General features: G+C 36.3%; 1 protein-coding gene across 1 annotated transcript in view; it reads left to right on the top strand.

Moving 5' to 3' along the window:
- The window catches only part of LOC135706456 (metabotropic glutamate receptor 7-like), a 123,858-nt gene extending 111,832 nt beyond the window's left edge, over window positions 1-12,026 (top strand). The window contains exons 6-8 of the mRNA XM_065228069.1: window positions 11,253-11,427; window positions 11,486-11,742; window positions 11,971-12,026. Coding sequence (XP_065084141.1) covers window positions 11,253-11,427; window positions 11,486-11,742; window positions 11,971-12,026 — 488 coding nt within the window. The remainder of the gene's footprint in view (window positions 1-11,252; window positions 11,428-11,485; window positions 11,743-11,970) is intronic.
- The last annotated feature ends 700 nt before the right edge of the window (window positions 12,027-12,726 follow it).

Below are 12,726 nucleotides of genomic sequence, written 5' to 3'. Positions count from 1 at the left end.
CGTGAGGCTAGCCAAAATTGAGTTAACAGGAGATACTCAAATTTGAGTGATTTCGATATGGGCATCAATGGGTGAAAACAACCTACTTGATTATCGAACGAAGTAGGTGAAATTTACTCAACGTCGGGAGGAGAAAAATGTCAAAATATTAGCGAAGAAATAGTTTCCCTTTTTTAAATTTAAGAAGAAACGAAATTGTGGAAAAGAGCATATAATTTAATGCATTTATTCAAAAATCAAATCTAGACAGTACCTCAGATGCACTGATGCAGATCACTCCCTCTTCTTGGCATAGCTCAGCAAACCCTGGATGCGGATGAATGGTTTCAACAAACACCATAATCTTTTCACTTCTCGGGCACGAATACTGCTCAATGTCTAAAGTTGTATGGATTCGTTGGACATTTTGATGTTCACCATCCACTTGTTTGCATTTGTGAAGATCTTCGATTGGCCGTACGAAACGAAAACCGGTCCTGTTTGGACCACAAAATCGTTCCCGTCTGGACCGGGCGAAATCCGTCTCGTCTGGATGTTCAGCCGATTAGCGGTGTTATCTGTTGAGTATTTTCGGACTGTTCAATCCATATCGAGAGCTCTTTGATTAGAACCTGTACGGATCGATACAACATAATAAATTTGGAAGTATTCACATTACAGAAAGAATAAAAACCCTTACCTTTAATCTATAAAGCATCCAGCCACTTTTTCAATCATGGACGAAAAATCACTTTAACTGTAGGTGAACGACTAATACCCCGTTCACATTACAGCCTATATCATGTAATATATGTAGGCTGTCTAGCAATGAACACTCATACATCTAGTTTTCACTGGAAATCCTATGTATGAGTGCTCATTGCAAGACAGCCTACATAAATTACATGATATAGGCTGTAATGTGAACGGGGTATTAGGCAATCGCAAACAATGAACTGCCAACAACAACTGCAGCACCAATAATCGAAGTGCTGTTACAATTTTCATCCAAAAATAAGTTAAAAGTACTCAACGATTCATCCTGCTGTGAGAACATGCCGGTTGAGTTATTTTAACTAAAATTTGAGTTTATTTTCGCTTCAAATCACAGTGCGATTGATTTCAGAGAAATATATTGAAAAATATTTTAGATGATTTTTTAACAATTATTTGATGGTGTACTTTAAAAAAAACATGCATAAAATAAAAATTATAAGAACATTAAAAATCAATACCATTCTATAAATAATGTTTATTGAATTGAATTTCATCAGAAAAATAACTCAAATTTGAGTTCATCTGATATTACTCATTAGTTAAAGTAAATTTTAACCAGTATATTTTTGAGAATTACTCAACGGTGGACCTCAAGTGGTAGAACCCAGCGTTGAGTAATTTTTTACTCAATTTTAGGTACTTTTTTCTTACCGTGTGGACCAGAATGCCAATTTAACATGTGCGTTGTAAGCTTGTCTCTATGTACTTAATTTATCGAGTAGTTTTTTAGACAATAAAACTTATTGTATCATTGTGCAGCGCTGCCATTTATACAGATTTATCTGTATTATACAGATTTTTTAATCTTAATACAGACCCGATACAGAATACAGATTTATCACAGATTTTTAAATTACAATACAGATTTATACAGATTTTTATAAAATGCTTGAGAAAAAAAAATCAAAATTTATAAAAACAAAATAACTTGCTCGATTTTATCAGAATATTAAAATATCAAATAGTAATGAACTCGTGCACTTTTTTGCATTTAAAACTGCTTATCAGGAAGATAATGAATAGAAACTAAAATCTCCATACATTTTCAAACGGCTTCATATAACTCTTATAAATAAGTACGGACGATATCACAAATGGCGCAATTATATCCCGTATGGTTAGTACGATAGCCCGAATAGGTGGTTAAGCACTTTTTATGGTTATTTTGTATGCACTGTATTTGTAAAACAACAAAACATGATTAATTAAGAAAAAAATCGTCAATTAGCAAATCAAAGTTGGCACTCGTGGAGAATAGAAGAACTATAACAGTGATGATGGTTTCAAAATTTTCCACGGGGAAGTATACGAATGCAATCTTAAAATGCTTTTATTTTGCAAATGGAACATTTTATTTAAATCTGGTTGCTACTACAGTGGTAGAAAAGCTCAAATCTATGTGTACACCTAAAAATCTGAAAAGAAATTAATTTTTCTGTATTATTTGTCTATTGAGTAGTCCTTAAGTTTTCTAGTAACATAGCATCAACCAGATTTAAATAAAATGCTCCATTTGCAAAATAAAAGCATTTTAAGATTGCACTCGTATACCTCACCGTGTAAAATTTTGAAACCATCATCACTCTCATAGTTCTTCTATTTTCCACGAGTGCCAACTTTGATTTGCCAATACAGAAAATACAGATTTTTTAATAGAGTGGATACAGATTTTTTATAAAACCACCTGGCAGCTCTGGTACGAACGCTGCAGCTGGACATCGTTTTCGTTCAGAAGGTGGCAGCTCTCGCTCCCTTGCTTCAACGTCGTCTGCAATGTGGAGCACGCGAGGCCGGGAACGGAAATCGCGCTAAAAGACCACATAGGGGAGAACAGTACATAACGCACCCCCGGGGTAAGACGCACTTTATCATTTTATTTTTAGTTTTTCTTGGAATTTTTAATCCAATTCTAGGATTTATCATGCAGGATTTTGAGTTCAGATGCTATGCTAGAAGTGCTGCTTGATAAGACCACAAAAAAGTTACGAAAAAGCCATGAAAAACACAAATGAAAGTCAGCTGGTGCGTTCTGCCCAGGGGGTGCGTTGTATACCATCCTCCCCTACACTTCTCGCATGTCGAGGGTGCAAAATATGACTCTCTGCAACGTCTACGCACCATCGGGGACAGCTGTTCGTGCGGAAAGAGAGAGAAGTTTTTCAACGGCTAGATCACTTATTACCTTATAACCGCTTATAGCAGCCTTTTATCTTAATGCTTCAAGGATATAACAAAAAATTAAATGTATTATACAGGCTAAACATTTTGGTATCAGGATCTGAATTAGGTATTCATGAGTCATTTATTCCTGCTCGGGAAGTGTCATCAAAGTATGAATTAAAATTAAAATAAGGACCGTAGCTTAACCTGTGACCAACCAACCATTCCAATTTCAGGATGCAATCTAAACGCCATCAAAATAAAAACAAATTCATTTAAAGAACCGTGTGCCCCCTATTGCTTAAGTGACATTTAATCCAGCAGTTCTAATTTTATAAAACATAACAAACCCTTTTCAGGTGCATTAGTATCACCAAAGTTAAAGAAAAATATCAAATTCAATTTGCGCCTCCATGTTGCATCAGAGGTATTAAAAGCCACACTTTCAATTTCCTCATTTTTCAAACGCCATCCACGAGGATGCTTATCATCAAAATAAACACACAAAATTAAATTCAATTTAAAACCCGTAACTCTGTTATTTCAGTGACATTAAATCTAACAATTACAGTTTCGTTATACAAAAGTTTTCCAATTGCATCAGTATCCAAGTATGAAAAAAAAAATCAAATGAAGATTCTTAGCGCCTTCAAACCAACAATTTCTATTTCAGGAAACGAAAATTCAACAATAAAATAAAATTCAACTAAAGACTACTTGCGCCCCCTGTTGCTTCAGTGACATTAAACCAAATGAAGATTCTTAGCGCCTTCAAACCAACAATTCCTATTTCAGGAAACGAAAATTCAACAATAAAATAAAATTCAACTAAAGACTACTTGCGCCCCCTGTTGCTTCAGTGACATTAAACCAGCAGTTAAAATTTCATCAAACATTACAAATGCTTTTCAGTTGCATAAATATCATGAAGGTATCAAAAAGAAAATAAAAGAAAGATTCCTAGCACCTTCTCTTGCAAATCAATAATTACAATTGCAGGAAACAAAAACTAAAAAATAAAATCAAATTCATTTTAAGACCCCTAGCGCCCCTTGTTGCTTCAGGAACATTAAAGCCAACATTTCCAATTTAATCAGCAACAGTTGCATTAGTATCACCACCAAAGTATAAAAATATCATAAATTTCCTCATTTTTCAAACGCCCTCCACCAGCACATCATCAAAATAAACATAAAAAATTAAATTCGCCCCTGTTACAAACCAATAATTCCTATTTCAGGAAACAAAAATTAAAAACTAAAATCAAATTTAACTGAAGACCCCTGCGCCCCTTTTGCTTCAAGGAAATTAAAAGAAAAATTCAAATATCCTCAAACATCACAAACGTCTTCAATTTGCATTAGTATCATTAAAAAGAAATAAAAATAAATACTCTTAACGTCCCAACGTGCAAACCATTAAAATTTAATGAAAAATCCAAACGCTTTCCAGAAGCATGTATAACATCAAAGAAAAAATATTTAAAATCAAATTCAATTACCCTAGTGCATCAGAATCCCCTGTTGCATCAGAATCAAGTAATTCAATTTCATCAAACATTACAAACGCATTCCAGTTACATTGCAGAGTGGTCCAGAATGCAGTTTTAGGTGGAATGATATGTTTTGAGCCTGAAATTGAAACTTTAGACTAAAAGTCTCTTCTACAAAGTTGTTCCTTATAGTTAGGTCCTCATTTTTATGACAATGAATTCTAGGGTGGTTCCTATTATCATTAAAATCAAAAATCTAACTTTTTTGTTTGAATAAATTAAGGTATACATTCTTCGGCAAAGTTATAGCTGAGCCTCAATTTTTTTCATATTATTGAGAATAACATACGCCCTTTCAAAAGCCGTAAAAAAATTTTTTTTTGTTTGCCGCAACCAGAGATATTAACATTTGAAAAGTGCATATTTTAAGTATAAAAACGTCAATACTTGATTGGCGAAAGATATTGACAAGCTTTGTGCAGCAAAAATTTGCGCCTTCTTAAGATCTAAAAGTTATCTGAAGACACCTTTGCTGAGAAATTCGAAATAAGAAACTAGAGCAAAAAAACTGTTTTTTAAGAGCCACCCTAACTTAATTCAAGAAAATAGCTCTAAATCAGCCAATTTAAGAGATACAAAAAAGTTATTTTGAACAAAGTTGTTTGAAATTAACTCAGCTATAACTTTGCCGAAGAATGTATACCTTAATTTATTCAAACAAAAAAGTTAGATTTTTTATTTTAATGATAATAGGAACCACCCTAGAATTCATTGTCATAGAAATGTGGGCCTAACTATAAGGAACAACTTTGTACAAGAGACTTTTAGTCTAAAGTTTCAATTTCTGGCTCAAAACATATCATTCCACCTAAATCTGCATTCTGGACCACTGTGCATTGGTATAATCAAAGTATGAAAAAAAAAATAAAGACTCCTAGCGCCCCCAGTTGTAAAATAACTTATGTCATGCATGCATGTCATCAAAATGAAAAAAAATATATAAAATTTAATCAAATACCCCTGGTGCCTTCCTGTTGCATCAGAGATATTAAAAAACACGCTTTCATTTTCTTATTTTCCAAACGCCTTGCAGTTTCATGAGTATCATCAAAGTGTCATCAGTTTGCTGTAATTTAAAAATACAAATTAGAAAATAAATCAAGTTTTTAAAGATCGTTTTGCAATAATTACAATTTTGTCAAACACTTCATGACTGCCCACAGCGGCTGTCTCACAGAACTTAGATTTTTTGTTCAACTTGCTGATAAATCACAAGAAAGGTGTGTGTTATGTTTATGGAATTTTGATTTTTTTGTAATGCTTATGAAACAATAGGATGGCGTTAACAGTAAAGGTCTAGCATGAGGAGCATCAGGAGGGCGCATGGGGTATGAAACACAAATCATTTGGGGAGGCCATGCCCCCCCCCTGCCCCCTGCCTCCCCACCTTGCGCACGCCACTGGGTATACCCCGTGTCCTTTGTTTAGTGCATGTCGTATTACTCCATCACTATTGAGAAATGAAGAAGTAATCAGTTTTGATACAGTTGTCATTCTTGCCTTTACCGCAAGGATCCGACTTTAATTGTAAGGTCCCGCTCTTTATACCCTTTGGAGTGTTGGAACACCCTCAAAAGGCGCGCCTCTTTTGCAGTCAAGAACGGATCAAGCAATCAAGGAAATCAAGCAATAACACCCATAATGACCATGCATCAGAATCCTAGTCTTAACCACTTCAAACTAGAGGACAGCGAATAAAAGATTAGGAATCACGTATATTAAAAATAACTACCTAACTCATTATTTCCTTGTTTCAAGGTCATCCTCGGTGGACAAAACCGACTCTTTTCACTATTAACAAGGCATACAAAGTAAAAACGACTAAGATGTGTTCCTTTGATTACAAAACAATTCTGTTCCCCTAGTTTGAAGTAATTCAAACCAGGCTTCGGTGGTAGATCTTAATGCAAGTAACGCACCACGAAAAGGTAATCTACCAAGCGTTACTGTGATTCGCCTTGAGAGCTCCTTTGATTGTTGTCATAATGTCGTAAATCCCTGGTTTTTCGAAGACTAACAATGGAAGTCCAGCTTCTGTCACCATTTTGATGCAGGAGGTCATGTAGAAGTTATGGTCAATCTGCATACCAACTCTTTGTATCTTTTTTCATCGCCCAGGCATGAATCCTCCGTTTCATCTTCGGAGTCAAGACCAAATTCTGAAAACTTTTCCGGGTGCAGGTTTTTGAGATGTCTTTTTTGATTGCTTTTTGATGTCGTTTTCAACATCCTGCTGCATAATTTACATTTTGCTGGTGGCGTTTCAAGGCTTTCGAACTGGTTTAAAATCTTGCTGATGTCTCTATTAATTTCCGTTTAGATGAAGTGATTGTGGGACCGCTGTTGCTGAAATTGTTCTTAAAATAATTCATAATTCATAGCTTAAAATCATACAAACCTTACCCGAGAAAGAACGAATATCTCGATACCTTAAATTGGTATGGATGAGCCTGATATAAGAGGTAAAATACCAAAAAATAATACCAGAAAAATGTTCCCACAATACCATTCCAATACCAAATTTTGCAAATGCGATAACAAAACAATACAACACAGGTATTCTTTTGGTATCCAAATACCATTTTTTTTTGTTATTTACAAAGTATTTTGCATGCAATTTTTTGGTATTATTCTTTGGTATTTTATGTCATGCTTATCAACACCAAATTTTGGTATCATATCAGAATTAGGTATTCATTAGTTATTTTCTCCTGTTCGGGTATGCCTAAATTTTAGCAATTTTGACAGTATTTGTTTTGTGAATTTATTTATCCATGCTTAAGCACTCTATAGACGCGGATGCCGGGGAAATTGTTTTATTAACAGCGTATTTATGTTTCAGAACAGTTTTAGATATACTTATTTCTTCAACATCCTTATACATGTAATATTTACATCATGCTAATATTGTTTTGGTATAAGTTTAAATTTTTCTACACAGTACATCAATGTCATTCGAAAAGTTGCACGCACCGTGCGTAAGTTATGACAACGGAAAAATCTAAACGAAGCGTTTTCTACGTAGACACGAAGCGTTCGTTTCGCCCATTCGATCGGTTCGTTTGCACTCGTTCAGCGCATAGCTCGGTTACTCAGCAACACAAAGGCTTTCGGGGAAATGGCGTTCGGTGAAATGGCATGCGGCCAAGTTTTCCATAGTAAATTTTTTTTCACCCCTCCCTAGCTCGAAACCTGGCTACGCCCTTGCGGTTACGTTCGCAACACGAGAACCGAACGGAGGGTGTGCAACTGTCATCTTTAGGTTCGGTTTATAGGTGCTGAACGAATAGACAGTGCATCACAACCGAACGCAGGGTGCTCGTTCGTTGCTCGCTTTCGCAGCGTAGTTATGCACAAATTTCCATTCGCCTCAACGAGACGTTCATCGCGGACGAGAGCTTATCCACCTTCCAGCTGGACTACAGACGAAAGACCAACTAAAACAGAACTGCAGAACGAGCGAGCAAATACAAGGCTCGCTGGAGATCGAACGACACATGTTCCGATATTTCATGGACCCCTATGCGGCTGGAGAGGCGGGGTAGGTTGGGGAAGAAACATGTATAAACAAGAGAATCGTACCCGAGAACGACGAAATCAGCGATGGCAATGGCAGAGACGATTTGGAAAATGCCATCCGAACATCGCAGAAACGAAAACCGCTAGTACCTACCGATGGCTAGAGTTCTACCTACGAACATTCGACGTCATCTATCCTGCTGTCCTTCGTAATTAATGAGGCTATGACGAATGAGCTCCCCTCGGAATTCACCGATGGCACAATCGTGTTGGTTAAAAAGAGAGGTGGCGATGGGACAGCGAGAGCATACCGTCCCATTAGCCTGCGCAACGTCGATTATAAAATTCTTAGCTGTGTGATGAAGGCCCGTTTGGAACGTGTGCTGCAGATACATCGAGTTCTGAGTGACGCTAAAAAATACGCCAACGCCAACCGCTCTATTTCCCGAGCAGAATACCGAAACAATACCACCCAGGTATTATTTTGGTATCCAAATATCAAGTTTTGGTATTTATAAAGTATTTTGCATGTAATTTTTTGGTATTATTCTTTGGTATTTTACCTCTTATGTCATGCTGGTCAATACCAAATTTTGGTATCAGATCAGAATGAGGTATTCATTAGTTATTTTCTTCTGCTCGGGTTTCCAAGCTGCACTCTGACTCATGGGGTTTTTACACTTATGCTACTTCACTAGCGCTAATGTACTAGCTGCTAGCAAAAAAGCTCACTAACAGGGCATCAGCGTCTACCAGCACGAAATTTCCGGAGCAACTGAAATTCGAGCTAGTTGGCGAGTACACAATAGCAACATCAACATCAATTGTTACTTTTCTCTGAAATTGGAATGGAAACTATGTCTGATACTTTTGTGGGTGTTGAGGTAGTAACGAATTTGTGTGCACTGTCGAAAAATGCTTGTTTCTCTTACATTGCTCACAAGATTTTACGAATTTTGTTACATAATATTTCATCTTTGTTGACCGGACATTCACCGCCTCTGGGATTATCTGCTAGACAGCCAACGTCTCTGAGTTTCATCTTCGAATCTACGGTATGGTAGGACACCATGGGTTTCATTTCCCAAGTCGAAACGACAAACTTTTTCATGCAAGCGTTCATACAAAAAATGCGCAATGTGTCTGGCCGAAAACGCCAGTGATACTGCGCCTCTTAATGTTCTGCAACATATGGTTCCAGTTATCTAAAATTCGTGGCTCTGCTATCACCGGGTTTATTGACCACCATACATACCAGCTAACCTTTGGGATTATCTGCTAGATATCCAACTCCTTTGAGTTTCATCTTCGAGTCTACGGTTTTGTTTTCTGGCTAACAAGGAAGTAGGTGCTAAGGTGAAATAGGTTTGAATTTCCGGAAGGGATTTTCAACTTTCAGAAGAGATTACTCCACAACCAAATAAGCTATTCGTGATCTTAGCACGTCAATTTGAAGGCTTTTTTAAGGAAAAATCTAATATGTTTGCCCACATTTGTTTTTGATATAGTTACTACAGTAAACAGGCTGATTACCAGCAGGTATCCAAATTTTCAAAAAATGGCTTATTTTCACAATGGGCGGGATTTTTTATTTCTTAATATTTTGGGCTCAAATTTTCACCACACTTTGGAAAACTCTTGTACTTGATGTAGGGCAAATGATTTGGACAAATAATTTTTGAGATAAGAGCAGATGAGTGAGAGGCAGTTTTGAGCTTTTCTGGTGAAAAATCAATGCTACCTATTTAATATATTTTTATTTTTTCTTGAATTCCTTCACGCTGATGGCACAATCATATTTTTATGTTATTTTTCACATGTTCTGGACAGGATTCTCAATATATGAAATCATAACAAAATGTGGGTACACCTATTAGAATTTACATTAAAAACCTTCAATTTGACGTTCTAAAATCACGAATAGCTTATTTGGTTGTGGAGTAATCTCTTACTGAAAGATGAAATTTTTAAAAATCTCGAAAATCCAGGGTTGTAGCCGAGACATATCTAGGCACTTCAGAGCAAAATCAAAAAAGGAATTTGTTCAGAATGCCAAAGTTTGGCTCAAATAGGTGACATCGACCACATGTGGTGTACCTACTTGAGCTGGAATGACCTTTGGATTCAATACAGCTTACTGTTAAAACTCTAAAAAAATATGCGTTATGTCCCATTTTCGATATTTTTAAGATAAATTAAACATATTACTTGTAATCTCTGTAGTGTTAACATGTGCGAAATGCTTTAAATAGGGTAAATGCAGGTAATGTCGGCCTAAGTGTCCTTAATTTGGACCCATACATAAATTCAGCAATCGACTAAATTTTCAATTGCAACCAAAAATATCTATTAGTAACGTCCCAATGACGCGTTCATCTAGATAAAATTGATAAATAGCAGATTTTTAGCGATGGGCCAATCTTAGATCCATAGGTCAACATTAGACACTTCTCCTATATCCAGAACAACATGTGAAAAGGGCATACAAGCTTTTTGTAAACAAACCTTTGTAGGCCCTTTTCTCACCAACCGAGGGTCGCCCACGCAAACCAGGAATATCATCGGTAAGGGGAAAGTGTCCCCTACCCGGTGATGTTAAAGGTTTGCGTTGGTGTCATATGGGTGGCGAGAAAAGGGCCTACAAAGGTTTGTTTACAAAAAGCTTGTATGCCCTTTTCACATGTTGTTCTGGATATATTTTATTTTTTTCGACATATGCGAATGAAGCGAGCAAGAGAAACAAAAGATTGAAAATTTGTTTGTAGACGATTGAGGTGCTATCATGAAGCTGCTCGACTTCAACAGAAAAAAAGAAAACTAGCCGTCTCTTCATCGCATCGATTTTGTCGATGTAACTGATATTGTGACGTCCTGGTTGTGAGCGCCAATTAAACGTAAAAAAAAACTCTATGAACACAAAGATTGGATAGGTTGTATTTATTTATTTTTTATTTATTCGTCAATCAATCAAATCGTAGACTATGGGGCTTATTACGGATATCACTTCACGGTGAAAACTTGTCACTTGTCGTCACGGTTTGATTTGTACGGGAATCACGGCCCTTATTCTGAGTATCACTTCCTTATCACCGTGTAGTGACACCCGTAATAAAGCCCTATGTTGTAGCAAGAGATATACGCTCTAGTGTGAACGAATTATAAGGGTGACTACAAAATAAACATTTGAAAAAAAAAATAAACATATAATATGCAGATTATGAGTGAACTCAGAATTGCTTTACCGAAACTGAACTTTTTTTTCAAGAATTTTGGGAAGACCACTTTCAATGCAAGTACCCTAACTCACCACCCACTCCATATAATAAGGAGTATTCGAAACTTTGTTCAACGACAGAGAAACTGATGAGGCATACACTTGATTTTGAAGATCAACTGCAATTTGTTAGTGATGCAGTAATGGCGTTCGGATATGCATTCAAGTAAACATAATTAATTGCAATTTACTAGATAAACATTAAAGACTTTTTTATTTTCCAGGAACATGCATCAAGAGCTTTGCAGCAGTAATTCAGGATTGTGCGATGATATGAATCCAACAAAAGGCGCAGATTTGTTGAAATATCTGCGGAAATCGGATTTTATTGGTCTAAGTGGTGATAGATTTAATTTCGATGTAAACGGCGATGGGCCAGCCCGGTATAATATAATACATTTTAAACAAATGGAACCCGAGAAATACAAATGGATCAAAGTAGGGGAATATTACCAAGGAGAGCTTCGTTTGAATACCGAAGGTAATTTTTATAAAACCTTTTTGAAATGTGTACAAATGAAAATGTCTGACAAGAAAAAAATACCTTTCCCGTGGTAGCATACCGAATGTTATCTTTTTTAAAATTCCCAAATGACTACGATAAATTCTCTTAGTTAAAAGAATTGTATTTGGGGAAATGGGGAAGTTTTCCAAAAACTGAACACATTCCCGGGGGCACTCGATATCACTACCATTGAATATGTTTTAGAATTCTCATGTGATGTGTCGCATGATGTGTTTGACACATTTCAGGATCTGGAATAAAAAAAAAACTGTATTCGCCGGAACATGATCCGGCCATATCTCCGGCATCAGTTGACCAATTCCAAACATATTCAGTAGTGTTCTATGGTACCATGATACATGATACAAGATAAATTACGTTTGTTGCGTCCAATTGAGTACAGTGGTCGTTCAGAAACTTATCGTACATTTCTAGTGTCACATTGCATTCTCCCCGAGGCTCCGAAAGTACCCAGAACATGCCTGGATGAGACCAATGCATTCATTGGCACTCAATATGACTACCAATGAACTTGTTGACTCAATATTTATAACTGGTCTAGAACCCTTACCATTACCGTTATACCGTTACCGTAGCGTCAAACCAATTGGAGTCAAGCGTCAATCTAATTGGAGTTAAGACCAGAATGCCAATTGAACGTGTGTGTTGTAACCCGAGCAAAGTCTAAGATCAAATTGAAATCTCAATTTGATGTTTTGATTTCGCTGATAATGATTACACAGGTAGCTGTCGTTTTGGTCGTTTTAACGGGTAAATTATCAAAATTGAGAGCATAAAATCTTCCTGTGACATCACATTGAAAACAATTTCTGCTATCAGTGAGAGCAAACTGAAAACTCAATTTGATATCAATTTTTCCTGTTGATAATAAAACATGTATGTAGTAGGTATAGCAGTTATTAGTAAGAAAAGTAAATTCTACCAAAGCAAGGTACAAGG

The sequence above is a fragment of the Ochlerotatus camptorhynchus genome, unplaced genomic scaffold (assembly GCF_037179485.1).
Source record: "Ochlerotatus camptorhynchus isolate MF236.1 unplaced genomic scaffold, CSIRO-AGI_Acam_v1.1 ptg000279l, whole genome shotgun sequence".
NCBI lineage: Eukaryota > Metazoa > Arthropoda > Insecta > Diptera > Culicidae > Ochlerotatus > Ochlerotatus camptorhynchus.
The sequence above is the reverse complement of the archived record's forward strand: the minus strand, read 5'-3'. Positions and strand labels throughout refer to the sequence as shown.